Genomic DNA, 17597 nt, shown 5'->3' with positions numbered 1-17597 from the left:
TTGGACCATATTCATGTCCAGTTACCCCTTGCCAGATAAATGCTTTTGAAAAACCCTGCATTGCCTAATCTCTGCTGCTGGTTCTGTAGGATTCTGAAGCAGTCCAAAGTACAATATAAGTTCTGTGGGGTGGTATTTGGTGTGTGTTTTTTTGTCCCCAATTCTACATTTCTACCATCTGGTCTTTCTCCTCCTTCCTTTCCCTGGGAGTCACAGAGAGTATTTAAACTCCAGCATCAAAGCTCCTCCTGTTCAAAGACTGTTATTATGGGAGCTGTGCTAAATACAGAAGTTGTTTGTTCTGAAAGACAGAAATAAGTATTGACCAGTTTATCCCTGCATGCTTTGGATTCTCTGAAGATGTCGTAATGTGTGTTTCTTTTTTGCATTCCGCTGCTGTGTGTTGTGACAAAATGCAAACTATGCGAGCGCTCGGGTCAATAGCGCCGTATGTTAAAACCCTGTGGAAATACAAATGGGGGGGGTATTTGCACGGGGAGGATTAGTCATTCATAAACCTAAAATGCTGTTTACGTAGCTATAGTGTGAATTTAGAATTTTATGGGTTTTGCCTGCTATGCTAGTATTTGCTTTGCGCGCCAACTTGCTTCCTAGCTGATCTCAATTTAAAACTCAGAACGGTTTTATTAAGTGAAATAGCAGGGCTCTGGAATTCCTGCGGGTAGATTTTTCCTACTCGTCAAAACCAAATGGAAAGGCCTTTTACCAAAGTGGGTGGGTGAAGTGATAGAGAAGGAAGGTGCTGGGGTGGGGTGGGGGGGAGAAACACGCCTGAAAGGTCATTTGTTGAACTGAAACTTGTTGCTGGCAAACGCCAGCTTATTACATCAGTTTCCTGCTGCGACACAGGCTGGTGGGTGGTGGGACGGGGTTTCAGGGCTTTCTAAAGCGAGTGGTTAACATACAAAAAGCTCATTGTTCACATGTCTATCTTTCCCTAGAGCCCTAAAGAAGTCAGATTATAAAGGGTCATTGACTGCTAGATTTGCGTTTGACTCTTACAGGGGTTGACATGGCCACCCTCATTCTGCCTGGTACCTTTTAGGCACGGCAGATTCTGGTACACAAGGTTAACTAATTAACTGAAAAGATCCATCTGCTAATGGAAGGATTCGTCTATTTCATTGATACTATCAGATTTATTCTGTAGCTGCAGAGTTAAGCATGTTTGATGCAGCCAACTTAAATAATTTGACATGGCCATATCCCCAAGGAGTTGTCACCTAGTTGGCATATATCAAATGGTTTTGCAGCAAGCGATGAGAAAGATAAGAGCTCCCACCTGCACAGAAGTGTTGTTGCTAATGCTGATCTTGCGAACATTTTGTAATACCTTTTATTCCGCCAATCTGATGGAAGTTGATTTCCCAAATAAGAGAGGAAATTATATTAACTGGGGTGCAAAGACGTTGTCTCTGTTGACGTTGGAATGTTGGCTACAACTTCTTTCTCAACTTGACTCATGAGTCAACTGGGGGGTAAAAATATAGGAGCGACCTAGGATTGGAAGATTAATCTCGTAAAAGCATTAAATTGGCGGGGATGCAAGATAAGGCCACATTTGTTGTTTGTTTGTGGTTACTCTTCCAATATGTTACAGTAAAAGAGAATGAAAAGCCATTCAAGTTGTTATTCTAAGTGAAATATAACTTTTGTTTTGTTATATCTCACTTCCTTCAGCATTTGGGATGGGGTGGTAGTTCTGATCAGTACATAGGTGGAAGGCATCCAAGACTCCTACATACACAGCCTTGAGCTCCATGCTAGAGGAAATGCAGTATATAAAAATGCAAAAATAAGAGTAATAAAATGCATGTTTATTTAAGTTTTAATTTAATAAAAAGCAGGTGTCTAAATCAACTATATTCTTTGTTCGCCTGTCTGTCTATATTCTTTCTTCGCCCATAAAACCCCTTAAAATCTGTTAATGGTTCTTCTCCTTACCTTGTGTCTCTCCCCCCATTTAACATAATGGAATGTCAACTCAGTGCCACAATCAAGATTTCTATATTGATATTCTCAGTGAGTCAAGTCGATGTTTTCTGGTGTGCTACTTATTCGACAGCCCGCAAATAGAAATAGAAATGTGAGATGTTTTGGAAAGAGACAGCACACTTGGAAGGTTGTTAATCTTGACCGTATTCCTTCTCTTCTGCAGGGCTGTGCCAAAGTTTATGAAAAGGATCAAAGTTCCAGATTATAAAGACCGAAATGTGTTTGGCGTTCCCCTCACCGTTAATGTCCAGCGTACAGGACAGCCTCTTCCTCAGAGCATCCAGCAAGCCATGCGATACCTTCGCAACCACTGCCTGGATCAGGTTAGATTCCTTGCTCTACTGGGTTTCAGGCTGCCTCATGATCCTGGAACTTTATTTTCACAGCTGTTCACAAGTCCTTTTGTCTTCTTGTTTAAGTGAGTCAAACAAATAGGTTTGGAATTGGACTATGAGCTTCAGATTCAAAAACAGTTTCTGCCATTCTCCTCCATCCTATATCAGTGTATCCGACAAAAATAGCTGTGTTGTACTACTTCAGACTCGGGGGGGGGGGCAGGGGGCAGCGGCATATTTGCATGTTCTTCCACATGTGGATCAACTGCTTACCATTGGAAAGGTTTTGATGTCCAGGAAAAGCTTGTGTGATACCTTCTTCCCTGATTGTTTGACATGGCAACTAGAATTCTGCTTTCAGAATCCTCACGCATTATTAACTGCAAGCACAATATACCCTCAAATAAACATCCCTGTTCTTTTTGTCGCATAGGTTGGGCTTTTTCGAAAATCTGGAGTCAAGTCAAGAATCCAGGCGTTGAGACAGATGAATGAGAGCTCAACAGGCAAAATAAATTATGAAGGGCAGTCTGCCTATGATGTGGCTGACATGCTGAAGCAATATTTCCGCGATCTGCCAGAGCCACTCATAACCAACAAACTTTCGGAGACTTTCCTACAGATCTACCAATGTAAGTCCTGGGTTGTTCGTAGTTTCATTTGTAGCCATTCTCAAGTATCCACCTCTCCTTGCAATGCAGAGCATGTCCCGTTTGGGACTGAAACGAAGTGCGAGCCCGAGATTGTAAACAGCAATTGTAAGTGACGCGAGTTGAGTGCTGCGTTCTGGTGGGTGAGCGATTTTCGGCATCCCCCCCCCCAAAAAAAACCAATCAAGCAGCCAATCGCCGCTTACAATCTCAGGCTCACACCAAAAAACCATTCACGCGTCCCCCCCTCAGCACTACCTGTGTATAAGACGAGCCTACATTGTGAACTTCATTTTTTGGTCAAAATTGCTTGTCTTATACACAGAAAAATACGGTATGTAGTATCAATGTGCATATTATGAAAAATTCACATGCCCCATGATGTGAGGGGCAGGCAGAAGTGGCTATTCCTCATTTGTTTGCATAGTGCTATGATCAGATGTATCTTGTATCATGTGTGTTTGCCCAGAGCAGTCTTGCCCAGCCTTGGCTCTTGTCCATCATCCCAGCCAGCTTGGCCAATAGTAAGGATGGTGGACATTGTAGTCCCAACAACAATGTCCTGGATTGGATAAGGCAGGTCTAGTGTTCCTCCTGCTTTCCCAGCTTGCCCATTCTTTCTGAGCCTCCTCTGCTTTCTGCTGCACCCCAGTCTGGTACCAACCATCTAGGCAGTGTGTGACCTCCATGCTATGTATCCATCATTTGTGGATTGGGGCACTAATCCCACATTGGTGTTGGGAAGAAGAATAAAATATGACATCTCCAACCCGTCTTAAAACACACAAGAACAGGAAAACATAACCTCATGACATCAGCTTGGGCTGATATGGGTCAGGTGGTGGGAGCACCTGCCTTCATAAATACAATGAGAATTCTCTACTACCGGACTCCACCGTCATCATCTGAGGCTCTTCTTCATGTGCCTTCTCCACATAAGGTCCTGAGGGTGTCAACACGAGAGCCGGCCTTTTCTGCAGTGGCCCCTCATTTGTGGAATGCTCTCCCTGGGGAGGTTCATCTGGAATTGCTTATACTTCTTTAGATGCCAGACAAAAATACTCCTCTTCAACCAGGCCCCTGGCTGATTAATATTCTACAGCCTTTTAAATGTGTGGGATGGTGGGGTTATTATTGTTTTGTTGTTGAGAGCCAGTGTGGTGTAGTGGTTAAGAGCGGTAGACTCGTAATCTGGGGAACCGGGTTTCGCGTCTCCGCTCCTCCATATGCAGTTGCTGGGTGACCTTGGGCTAGTCACACTTCTTTGAAGTCTCTCAGCCCCACTCATCTCACAGAGTGTTTGTTGTGGGGGAGGAAGGGAAAGGAGAATGTTGGCCGCTTTGAGACTCCTTCGGGTAGTGGTAAAGTGGGATATGAAATCCAAACTATTCTTGTTTCTGTTTTAGCTATCTATTTTTGCTATTACAGTGCTACCTCGGGTTACATATGCTTCAGGTTACATACGCTTTAGGTTACAGACTCCGCTAACCCAGAAATAGTGCTTCAGGTTAGGAACTTTGCTTCAGGATGAGAACAGAAATCGTGCTCTGGCGGCGCGGTGGCAGCTGGAGGCCCCATTAGCTAAAGTGGTGCTTCAGGTTAAGAACAGTTTCAGGTTAAGTACGGACCTCTGGAACGAATTAAGTACTTAACCCGAGGTACCACTGTATCTCATGTTTTTATCTTGTGAACTGCCCTGAGATCTTTTGATGAAGGTATCTAAATCTAATAAATCAAATAAATACTAGCGAACATTTGGCCCACCCCTTTGCGTCTTGGCTGATGGTGAGAGGCAAGAGCTACTTGCCTCCAGATCTCATCCTTCCCTGAATTTTTGTGTTCCTTTCTTGCATGTACGCAACTCCCCCAAGTAGCTCTTGCACACTCCACAATTTGAGACCACTTCCATGAGTCCCTTGAGTGGCTTTTGTATATTTTTCAACCCCTGATGCATCAAAACAAATCAAGATCTCTTACTATTTTGTCAGTTGTCCCCCCACTGCCACCGGCCGTATTTTTTATTTTTTAAAAAAGGACATTTGCTATTGAAAGTATTTGTTGTGCTCTGTAGCCATGGATCTGTGCAATGGTATGTGTCGGTACATTAGGGATGACTCCCCACCCAGTCTTCACTGACTACATCATTGTTCGATGAAGCAATCCTCTCTGCTTATTGAAGTACCGTCTGGATATTTTGTGGTGCCAAAGTTGGGAACCGTTTTTAAGGGCTATTTATTTTAATTGCCTCCCCAGTTGAGGAGCGTGTTTCACTGGTGTGTATGAATTTTTGCTGGAGTCCAGGTTGGCTGAGCTTAGTGTTTGCATTTTCGTCGCCACCCATGTTAATAAATCGAAGGAGGCCCACCCCCCATCTAATTTAACAGCCCTTTTAGCGAGTCTGCAGAAGTGTGTGGCTCTCAAAATGAAATTCTAAATTTAACTCTGGAATATGCACAGCTTTGTTTTACTGTTGAGTCTCTTGCTAGGCAGGAAATACCTGAGGGCAGTTAAGCTGTTGACTAAAAAAAAAAAGTGGGGGGGGGAGGGAAATCCAGTCTTGTGCCATGAATGATATGCAGCGCTCTGAAGGAAATCGCTTCAGACTCGAGTCAGAAGTATTTGAAGCTAAGAGTTTGCTTTGGGACGCATTCGTGCTATATGTGTGGAAAATCAATGACTTGACGAGAGGGTTGCTAATCTTGTGCAGATGTGCCAAAGGACCAGCATCTCCAGGCGATCAAGGCAGCCATTATGCTTCTACCAGATGAGAACAGAGAAGTCCTACAGATCCTCCTATACTTTTTGAGTGACGTCACAGCCGCTGTGAAGGAAAACCAGATGACGCCGACAAACCTGGCTGTGTGCTTAGCGCCTTCGCTTTTCCACTTGAACACCCTCAAGAGGGAAAATTCTTCCCCAAGGCAAGTCTCCAAGTAGCTCAGTCCTCTGTTCCTTCCTGGCGTCCTCGCTGGTGGTTTGTTGGGCACTTAAATAAGCCTTTCCTTAAGACGCTTTGAACTCTTTCCCCCTTTTTTAAAATATCAGTCTACCTTTGGGCTAGTGCAAATTCTTCCCACTGAACAGTGGAAACAGGTTGAGGGGACTTTTAAGGGAAAGGTGCTAGTGATTATGCCTGTGATGATCACGCAAGTCATTTTTTAAAATTCTACATTCAACATGATGATGAACACGTGTGCTAAATTCATCTGGCCATTCCATTACATGGTTGAAAATGAAGATCACGTTTAGACCTAGAGCGCAAGATTTATTATCAGCGTTCAGGTGTGGTCCCTAGCTTTTTCATTTCATGTTACTTCGTTCACACAGGAAAGCACACCTTGGCGCTCCCAATATAGTCCTGACAACTTTTCTTTCATCACAACTAATTAATGGTGATTGCGTTAACAGGGTGATGCAGAGGAAACAGAGTCTGGGGAAACCCGATCAGAAAGATTTAAATGAGAATTTGGCTGCAACGCAAGGTCTGGGCCACATGATTACAGAGTGCAAGAAGCTGTTTCAGGTGAATATTCCACTATATACGTCTTCCTTGGGTCTTTTAATATCATGCAATATGCTAAATTGCATTGTCTAGTTATTGACCTGATAAGACTGGCAACCAGTCTTATAGTGAGTCATCGTGTCTGTAGTTTTGAACCTTCCAACCATTTTATCCTTCTTGTTCCCATACCCTCAGATCCCTGAAGAAATGAGTAGATGCCGGAATTCCTATACGGAGCAAGATCTTCGGCCTCTGAGCTTGGAGGAACTAGGCAAAACTAATAACTCTGAACCTGCCGACTACCGTTTTTACATCCAGGAATGTATGGATGATTTGCTTAAGGAGATTAAGGATAAATTTAAAGGCTGGGTCAACTGTTCCACCACGGAGCAAGCAGAGCTTGCCTACAAGAAGGTATATTAGCACAACTCCAGGACTGTTGTTAAATCTCGATGTATTTCACATAGAAAGTGAAATCACAGAGAGAGTACATTTGGAAAGGGGGGAAATAATGACTGCCTTAAACTTGGCAAACTTCAAATAATATTCCCACTCACTAGGGCTTCTCCCAAAAGTGAGAAAGATGGAACAAACTGATCTGATCTGAAATCATTTTGCAGAGCTGATTGCCAGCAAAATGTTAAGCTTGAGCCAATGATGAAATCATCCAAAGTTATTAACATTTCAGAGAAGGTCAAACCAATGTAGCATTTTATGGGCGAAAATGATATGTGGACTGAGGGGCAGTATAGAATTTAAGGCAGAAAATTCAGGTCTGGTTTATACATGGAGTCAGAAGCCTCCAGTTGACTGCAGCAGAGATATTCCAGCTCTCCTCAAGAACTGCCACCATGGTCTACTCGCTCGCCCTCTAGCAACAGTCCTGCTAGCAGGATCAGTAAAGACAAGGGAACTGCAGCCAAAAGGAAGATAGCTGCTACAATCATCGAAGGGCTTCTGACCACACCATTTCTTATGTGTTCCATGGGTTGCACCTAGGATCTGTTCACCCCCTGCAATTCTTTAACAGTGCAGGCCTAAGCATGTCTATTCAGAAGTAAGTCTTTTTGTACACAGTGGGGCTATGTTGTTGTTTAGTCGTTTAGTCATATCCGACTCTTCATGACCCCATGTACCAGAGCATGCCAGGCACTCCTGTCTTCCACTGCCTTCCGCAGTTTGGTCAGGCTCATGTTTGTAGCTTCGAGAACACTGTCCAACCAGTGGGGCTTATTTCCAGCTAATTAGAATTTCAGCCTCAAGAGACTGAAGTCAATAGGTCACTTCAAAATAAGTGCTTTGAGGACAAATTCCCACAGATACTATCCACCAGACATAACTTAGACATTTGCACAGTAACTAAGGTAAAGGGACCCCTGACCATTAGGTCCAGTCAGGACCGACTTGGGGGTTGCAGCGCTCATCTCCCTTTATTGGCCAAGGGAGCCAGTGTCCAGTTTCCGGGTTATGTGGCCAGCATGACTAGGCTGCTTCTAGTGAACCAGAGCAGCACACGGAAACACCGTTTACCTTCCCGCCAGAGCAGTACCTGTTTATCTACTTGCACTTTGACATGCTTTCAAACTGCTAGGTGGGCAGGAGCAGGGACCGAGCAACGGGAGCTCACCCCATCATGGGGATTCGAACCGCCGACCTTCTGATTGGCAAGCCCTAGGCTCTGTGGTTTAACCTACAATGCCACCCTCATCCAGAAGTCCTGTCTCTGTGTAAGCATATATAGCTACTTATGGTGACAATGCTTTCCAGGTTTCCGAGGGTCCACCTCTCCGGTTATGGAAATCCACGGTTGAAATCCCTGCAGTTCCTGAAGAGATCTTGAACCGTTTACTTAAAGAACAGCATCTTTGGGATGAAGATCTTCTGGATGCTAAAGTGATTGAGACTTTGGACAGCCAGACTGATGTATACCAGTATGTACAGAACAGTCTGGCACCCCACCCAGCCAGAGACTATGTCGTCCTAAGGTAATCTTGCAGATTTCACCCCTAGCAGATTTATGAAGGACAGAGCCTGCAAAACCCTTTTATCAATACAGCTAGCTAAAATGTAGATATATTGATTCATCTACTGATTTGTTTATTTTTTTAAATACCTCCACTACCTGAAATGTATGAAGCCTACATTTAAGCAAGCTCTTCATTTAAAAAGAAATAGGTCAGTCCACTATGTTAAAATTAATGGTTGCTGGCTGATACATACAAACTTGTTTTCTACAGGGTAGATTTATATGTACTTGTAGCAAGAATGTTACCGCCTACTTTTTTTTTTTTACTGCCAATGAGATTTTAATTTAAATTATTTGGAGACGTTCAGAATTTTAAACTTTGACAGCTTGCATTTCTGAATGTTTATTTGCTTTTAACGTCCTCTTGGATTTACTTGTTCTGTAAGTTACGTTGTAAAGGTTATTGGCGGCAAACAATAAAAACCTGGCTAGCTGGCATCTACGCAGTCTTTTGTTATAAAGCTGTTCTTGTTCCTAACAGGACTTGGAGGACGAATTTATCTAAAGGCGCTTGTGCACTTTTAAGCTCCTCAGTGGACCATGACCGTGCTGCAGTCCTTGGCGTTAGAGTGAATGTGCTCTTGTCCAGGTATCTCATTGAACCTTCTGGATCAGGAAAATCCAAACTCACCTATATGTGCAGAACTGATTTAAGGTAAGCCTTTTTTCTTCACTTTTTCCTCTTCCATTGTTTTAACTTCCAATCCCTGTTAGAAGAATTAACTGCCGTATGGCCCAGAATCAGCTGTGTTGTCCTTCCCCTTCCTCATTTGCATAGTGCAGAAGAGATGATGATTGGTTTTAATTGATTATTTTAAATGGCCAACTTCACAAATGATTCACACAAGAACTCCTTTCAATCCCACCACAGAGATGCGCAACATGTTCAAAAGCAATTCCTCTTGGAAGTCTGGTCCCTACATCACAAATTCCACCCCCCGCTTGTGGATTTGGAGTGCTTTCGTTTGCACTTCCATTTATTTTGTTTACAGTTGGTGTGCATATTTGTGTGAATGCATACCCTGCCCATAGTTGCACTATAGCATGCGATGTGGAATCTCAAATCATTAACAGAACAAGAATGTGGTTGTCGAAGATCCATTGTCAGCTTAATGGTAAGACACCTTCGCTGCATGCAGAAGGTTCCAGGTGGGCATCTCCAGGGAAGCCAGGCAGGGAACGCCCCCAGTCTGAAATCCTGGAGAGTGCCTGTCAATCACTGTAGACATTAGGCAGTTAGATGGACCAATGGCAGCTTCCAAAGTTCCCTATCCCTGCTCCCCAGCAACTGAATACTTGTTCCAGGGATTCCTGTTCCATCTCTTGTTTCTTCCAAGTTACGTCTGCTATGACCAGCTTCAAGCATGCATTTTCTTTCTTGGAAACAGGGGCCACAAACCCGACTGGTACACAAAGGCTTTTGGACACTTGTGTGCAGCCGAAGTCATTAAGATCAGAGACTCTTTCAGTAATCAGAACCTGGAAACGAAAGAAGCAAAGTCCAGGTGACGACTGAAGCAGACCAACATGGCCGCAACACGAATAGATACTTCCCGGAACTGTTGATTGTTACAGAACGGGCCACAGGGTGGCCTCATAAGTCTTGCCATGAAGAAAGTGTGTCTGGAATGGGCCCGGGATTCTCACTTCCAACGTCTGTGGCAAACAGTACATTTTCAAAGCTGCTTCCTATCGGTATTAGGCCTCTACTGTAGGCCTTGACTGGAATATATTGGATGGTGCAACCTTTTTCTCTTTTTTTCTAATAATACTATACTATGTTGCTTAGACAGTGTGAATTGCTTCTGAGAAGCAAAACCCTTAAGACTTTAAATATATATTTCTGGATTGTAGAGGAAATGATTCTTTCCTATATAATGTTAGGTTTATTGTATGTATCTGTGTGCCATTTGTTGAGGGACTGTTGCATCCACTGGATTTGTTGGCACTCATCCATGGGGTCTCGCTAAAGCAAGTGAAGGAAGGTTTGCACAGAGGCAGAGGTGTGAATGACTGTGTAATTGTTGAGTGGAGTTGTAGAAAACAAGAGTAGGGGAATTGGAAGTGTCTGGGACACTCAAGAGCATTTGGGAAGATTTTAATCTGTGAGGGGGAGGTAGGCCTAGGAGTTTTTTGTCTGTCCAACAGACCATCGCAAGCTAGTCTTTGCTCATGTGTACTGTTATTACTTGTGTATATCAGAAAAGGAAAATGGAGGAGCTGCCCCAAACACAGCAAGGAAAGTTGAAGCTCAACACTTGCAAATGAATATAGCTGAAGCAAATAAAATGAATGCCTGATGCATTTCAACCTGTGTCTTTTGCATGGACCTTGGGTTGTATTCCATCATGCAAGGACTTCTGTTTGCACGACAGAACTTTGCCTTCCTCTTTTCTCCCTGCACAACCCCCCAAATCTGCTCCAGAGAGTTGGGGGAAACCCCAGAACAGATTTGGAGCGTGTATGGGGAGGGGAGAAAAAGGGGGTCCATTGCACTAGCAGAAATCCTTCATGAATGGAACAATTTTGTTGGATACCAACCCAATCCTCCTAAAGATGAGTTTCCTGTTTTAAAGTTCTCAGAACCTTTTCACCTGCGTTACACCCAGGTAAATCTGAGTCTACAAAAAGTGTGTGTGAAACCTGGAGTTGTGGTTGTTGACAGCTTCCTCAAAAGTGCACCTGCAGAAGACCTGTATTTGCCATGCTCATGTTTTATGTTGGGGTTCTTCAAGCTTGGGGTCCCAGAGTTGAACTGCAACTCCTATCACTCCCTGCCAGCTAAGCCACCAATCAAGAGAGGAGAGGAGTTGTAATTGTGACAACATCTGGGGACCCAAGCTTGAAGAACACTGCTTTCCGTTTGCAGGTGCACTCACTCAGAAGCCTCTTGGGCACATGTTTCAAAAAACAAAATGCGTGTGAAGTTGACAGCACCCATATTTCTACTTCTCTGGTGGAGAATGTCTTGAGTTAAGGTCCTTGAAAAAGATATACGTTGAAAGGTATTGGGTATTTTTTTACTTTTAAACGCAAAGTTTTCTCCACAGCCACCTTCCTGCACAAGTACCTGTTGAAAGTATTGGCCATGGTCTTTTAACAATCTTCTCTTTTGAATGAATCTCATAGGAATGAACGGAAAGCTTGTGGCATGAGCTGAAACTGCTTTCAGTGGCTTGAAAAGTCAGCACTGGAATACGTCATAACTGGAGCATTCTCAAGTTCTAAAGCGATTCATTGTAATAGAATACCGTGTTAGGAGTTCGAAAGTCTTCATATATTCCACTCCACTATAACCATATAACCTCATTTTATCCACTTAGTTTGAAGGGAGGGGACCTCTAAAACATTCAGAGGTTGGATAATAAAGGATACTGTGGCTATCGGATTATGTGGTGTAAAGGACTGCAGGTTAGGATAAATGGGAGGGTCAGAGTGATGAGGCCTACCATGCTTCAGGTCAACCACCTTTACAAGAAACCTAGACCTATAAACTCTAAACATCCTCTTTGGGGGAAGCAAGATAGCCATAATAAAAGAGTAACGTTATCTAGGAAAGATGTGTATAGAATTGTGCTGTTATTTTGCCTTCCTTAGAAGCTGTAGATGCAATTGTCTGGTGCTGAGGTCATGTTTGTTGGTTTCTCTTAGGCATCTGGTTGGCTGCTGTGAGAACAGGATGCTGGACTAGATAGGCCATTGGCCTGATCCAGGCAGCTTCTTATGTTCAGATACAGTTCAATGCATTCTAAGGGGTTGGGTTGAATGACCCTTTGGATCCATTCCAACTCTTCCATTCAATAATCTTGTGTTTCTGTGAATGTGAAATATGAAATACAGTATCCCCCAAAGCAGGGCTTGGACCCTTGCTGGGACTATTGCCTTCTTCCTACCAAAACCCAATCTAGAGTCCCATGTAGGTTGCAGGTTCAATCCCCATATGGAACAGCTGCCTATTCCTGCATTGTAGGGGGTTGGACGAGATGATCCTCAGGGTCCCTTCCAACTCTACAATTCTCTGTGATTTCATGTAAGGGTTGTTCTTTGATGTAGAAATGCAGTATTAGCACACAGGTGTGCTGAACCAATGTAAGGCAAGACTGGGGGGTGGGGATGTAGATTGGAAAGTGATTTTGTTCAAAGCAAAGACTTTTTATGCAGTCGTCCATAATCTCTCTACACTCGGACTCTGCCCCTGGAATCCAGCCTTTTAGCCCTCCCTGCAAAAGCTAGAACAGGCTGCTCACGCACACACAGGTGAGTCTTACAAAAAATGGAGTGACCTGCTGGACAGTTGGTTCCATTTTGCTCACCCTCTCAACCTAGAAAAGCCCTTGTGACCTTGTGGTTGCCTTCTTTCCCCATCCCAGGGCAGTGATGCAGCTGGAAGCAGCCCATTGTTACCATTGACAGTGTTATATTATTATTTTTTTACTTTTTTTAAGGGGTTGTGTGATGAAGAATTATGGTGTGTTGGTGGATTGTGTCTTGTTCCTAGCAATCGCCTATGTCCACATTATTGGCCCATTTTTATTTCATTGTGTTTTATGTCACTGTGTCTCTCGTTTGCATCTCTCTGTTCATGTTCTGTTCTTTGCATGTTGCAGTAGGGCACGCATGCAAAGATCAGGTGAGAAATGATGAGAGAGAGAGAGAGAGAGAGAGAGAGAGAGAGAGAGAGAAAGGATTTGCAGTGAGGGACACCCAGGGAACTTCTTTGTGTGTTGATCTGCTTGCAGCATTTCAGGGAGAAGTTTCCAGGGAGAACAGTCCTTGTGATATCTGTCCAGAAATCATGAAGAACGTAGCAGGGATTTTAGTAATTCTCTTGATGTGGTTTGCGTCTCTGTACCAAACCCAGAGGTTAAACCCTTTGCCCTTGCAAGGAATACTGCCAAGGATCAGATATGGATTGGAACCAACTGTTTCAGATGTGACCTGTGGGAAAAAGCTGTGCTAGATCAGTAGTCTTCAACTTTTCAGACCCAGGACTAGCTTTTAACCCAAACACGCATGTGGAGACCCATTGCTCTCTCTTTTTTTAGCTTATATTTTGATGGTGTTAGTGCTACTATTGCAACCCACTATAGACCAGGCCGCAACCAAGTAAATGATCCCAACCCACCAGTTGAAGACGACTGTTCTAGATCATACCTTTAACCCTTATCCTGGGGGGAGAAACCCAAAAAGTTTCATAGGTAGTAAATCCAGTTGAGAGATTACTGCCATGTGTGTGTGCTAAGGATTGCACCAGTAGCATATCTCACCAATAGGGAAGCCTTGTGTATTCTTTGTATACTTTTTAAATGTTCAAATGTGTGTGTAAAAAAAAAAAGTATGTTGTACATACCAGTCTGTTGTAAACATGTACACTTGCTCACAGTTTATTGTCCAACATAGATAAAGCATGAAAATAATTATTTAAAATATAGTTGTATTTATACCTCAGATATTCTTTTGAGGGGCAGGGTATTTGTACCTCAAGTTGGCTACCCTCCACCCTCCCCTGTAAATACGTTCTATACGATTAAGGTCTAAAAGAAGAAAAGGTTTATAACTTGCTATTATATGTCTGTACAGAATATAATCAATAAATGCACTATTAAATGTTCATGTTTGTGAAACACCTCTTTTCTCCACCGCATGGTGGATAAGCCTACAGTGACTACTAAGCTGCTATGGCCTATGTTCTTCCTGTACTGTGGGAGGCAGTACATGCCTCTGAATACCAGTTGTTGGGGATCTCAAGGGGCAGTGCTATTTTTCTAGAAAAAGAGGTGCCAGAACTGAGTTCCAATGAGTTCTGGCTGGAAAAAAGCCCTGTCAAGGGACCCAAGGGCTGTTTGCGCTCAAGCAGGATGCTGGAATAAAGGGGACTTTGGTCCAACAGGGCTCTCCATGCACTCTTACTCATTTAATGTTGCCTATTTTTCTCACATGCTGTGAAAAGCTGCTCCCTAAACCAATGACAGGCAATATCCCAAATCTACTGTGCAGGCCATGTCTAGCCGCTCATAGTGAGCAGGCTGTTTATCCAGCTATGCAAAAGAAAAAGCCTGTTATAGATACAGCTGGTTTTCGTCTCTTCATGCCCATCTAGCAGAATCCCCTCCTATTTTGGTTTAATGATCTATTGAGGCCTTCAGTTGACAAGCACTCTTGTGTGAATCAGCCCTTTTAAGTATTAAGTAATCTATGGATCAGATTGCGAGTTTCAGTTTATCAAACTGGGTCAACACAACATTACATGACGGACTTACTCCAGCTAAACTCAGGGCAGGCTATCTCACAATTTAAGGATCCCTCCGTATCTCCCAATTTAATCTCCCTCCTTTACTGGCAGAGCTGTTAAAGAGGTTTTCACAGCAGAGAGGAAACGCTGTTGTCCTGTCCAGGAAACATGTAGGTTCCTTCAAAACAAAAGGGACAAAAGACCAAACGATAAATTGGAGAAAGTTTAATGTTTGCAAAGGAAGGAAGTCGAGAACTGGAATGTTGGGCTTCGTGTGTCACTTTGCAATGCTGTCAAAGAAAGTAGTCAATTAAAACGCCACTTTTGTGCCTCCAGAAGGAGAGATTCCATTTTTGTCTCCTCCTGCGGTAACATTCTGAATGCCACATCGATAATTAAGTAGCTGCTGCTGTGCAGCAAAGAAGGCATCTCCTTTTGCAGCTGTTCTTCCAGCTGTGAATCCAAAGAAATGTCAGTGCATCCTCTTCCCCCCCCCCCACACACACACCAGCACCACACCTCCCCATCATTTCAATGGGATGTTATGGAATTATAAGGTCTAAGATATAAAATAAATGTACCAAGGAAACACATACATAAATATATAAACCGCATGTCTGAAACAGTACAGGAAAAAGTCCTGAAACCATTTTGTCTCTCCCAAATGGACCTCAAATGTTTCTCTGCAAGGAGGGAGGAAATGAGAAAAACCTCCCCATTGTCTCTTTACTCGCAAATCCTGCCTTAAGGGCACATTTTAGATATGAATAGGGCGAGCCTGTGACCTGGACTCAGGAATTAAGTATTTATCATCACAAAAGAATAGCCAGGCTAGCCAGGTAAACCCATCGACAGGTCAGACAGGATTCTGTTGTAGACTGCCCCTTCTCTGATGCATGTATGATGTATTGGGGGGTGGTCTTGGGCTCCAGGGTGGGCAATTTCAAAATGTCTATATAAGGGCTCGCGCCCCATTGTTCTGGGTCCCTCCTGCCTCCAGCGTGTGGTTGTGAGCCCCCTGTTGCAACGGTTAATAAAGATCAGGCTTACTAGCTGCTTTGCTTCTCAATATTCTCTGGTTGGCCTCTGTTATATTCTCCTACCCATAGAGAACCTACAAAAGGACTCTTTATGGGCTCTTGAGTACCCCATAAGAGAAAAGGAGCAGTTTTTTCTTATAACAGGGACATATCCTCCTAACAGAGGAACTCGGGAAGGCGACACGGGAAAGTGGTGACAGGTGTCCTAGATGGGTAGCCTTTTAGAATTAATTGTAATTACTTGGAAAGAGTTGTGCTATAAAATGACTTCACCATTCACATAATTGCACTCCTCAATCTTTTTTCAAAGGGTAAACTTGATGCTTCCAAATGGGCAGCAATGAAATTGTAATAATGAGCCTTTATAACCAGTTTGGGAGAGTTTTGTGTTCCTCAGCTGGATAAGTGGAGCACGGAGTCTTGTGCAAAAGGGAAAAGACCTGGTGCAATGGCAGGGCATCAGAAGTCCCCGAAAGGAACTGTTCATCACCATGATGTCGCAGGCCCCACCCAATAGGTCAAGAATGGGGAACTGGATTAAGCCCATAGGCCAGATCCAGAACTACTACCCCTCCACCACCCACTGGCCACCTGCAAAGCAAGAAGGGGGAATAGGCTCATGCTAGTGTGAGCTCTTAAGGCAGAGGTTCTAATACCTTCTGAATTAAATTTACTGAACTAAATTCTAACTTATCTCTCTTGTATATTTTTGTGCCTGGGAAAAATGGTCTCTTAGAGAAGAGCCGTATTACAAATCCTCCTCAATAGGCTGAGCACCCTCTAGTGGAAAATGATGTCTGTACCTATAACTGCTGCCCATAGTTATAAAACTGCTAAGCTGTTGCACTTATGACTATCCAAGAGAAAGTGTTTACTATGAGCTGGCTCTGCACACTTGTGGCGATTGACATCTATAAATGAACTTTCACATATCCTGCTCACACCACAGACGTAACTTTTCAGACCATGCCCCAAACGCAATGCCGTTTCATTGTGCACGTGTTCATCTGTGAGTCGTTCAGTGCTGACTGGCAAACTGGTGATAAATCAAGTTATTTACATGTAGGTGTGAACCGCTCTCATATTATTATGAGCAGGGTTTATTTTTGCAAAATTGTGGTCCGGTGACTAAACACTAGAACTATGGGAAGAAACTAAATCAGCAAACAGATGTCTGCAAAAGCTTCACTGACAGACAACCTATTCGGGTGGGCATTCCGGGTCATCCCAGTTTCCAGATGGACAGTTGTTTTTTCATACCAGAGGTGAGGAATCTGTTGCCCTCCAAAGATTATTGGACTCCAACATGCATCATCCCCTTCCAGTGGCCATGCTGGTTCAGGGTTGATGGACATTGGAATCCAGCCACATCTGAAGAGCCACAGATTCCCCATCCATGGTCTGTACCAGCAAAGAATCCTATTGCAACTTTAATGCATTGTGACTGACAACATATGTAAGTCATAGTTGCTACCAATGTGTTTTTTTGTTTGTTTGTTTGTTTGTTTTTGCTACCAATGTTTTTAACAAAACACACATAGACTCTGATTCCATGTATGTGTGTTTTTATGGTTGCAAAAATTCGGGCATGTCTGGGTGCCACTGAGCATGGGTTTCTTTCCGCCAGGTAAGTGTGTGTGTTTAATGAGGATAAAACAACGGTACCCAGTAATACAGTAAGCACACAACTTATGCAGGGTTTGTGTTTGAGGGATTGTGCCTAAAGCCAAAATTCTGTATAGTCAAAACACATTGAGTTCAATGGTGGGTGGGATGGCCAAAGTCATTTTCCCCAA

At 43.4% G+C, this 17597-nt stretch overlaps 1 protein-coding gene across 7 annotated transcripts in view; it reads left to right on the top strand.

The window, feature by feature from the left end:
- The window catches only part of DLC1 (DLC1 Rho GTPase activating protein), a 260481-nt gene extending 246341 nt beyond the window's left edge, over positions 1-14140 (top strand). For 6 of the 7 annotated variants that reach the window (XM_079989595.1, XM_079989599.1, XM_079989597.1 and 3 more), the window contains 8 exons: positions 2180-2339; positions 2785-2983; positions 5709-5934; positions 6410-6524; positions 6699-6917; positions 8271-8488; positions 9011-9184; positions 9918-14140. In XM_079989595.1, coding sequence (XP_079845721.1) covers positions 2180-2339; positions 2785-2983; positions 5709-5934; positions 6410-6524; positions 6699-6917; positions 8271-8488; positions 9011-9184; positions 9918-10038 — 1432 coding nt within the window. In that variant the 3' untranslated portion in view covers positions 10039-14140. The remainder of the gene's footprint in view (positions 1-2179; positions 2340-2784; positions 2984-5708; positions 5935-6409; positions 6525-6698; positions 6918-8270; positions 8489-9010; positions 9185-9917) is intronic. The other variant, XM_079989598.1, reaches the window with a different exon arrangement.
- The last annotated feature ends 3457 nt before the right edge of the window (positions 14141-17597 follow it).

Source organism: Podarcis cretensis (assembly GCF_951804945.1).
Source record: "Podarcis cretensis genome assembly, chromosome: 9".
Taxonomy (NCBI): Eukaryota; Metazoa; Chordata; class Lepidosauria; order Squamata; family Lacertidae; genus Podarcis; species Podarcis cretensis.
This window is presented reverse-complemented; position numbering and strand designations above follow the sequence as displayed.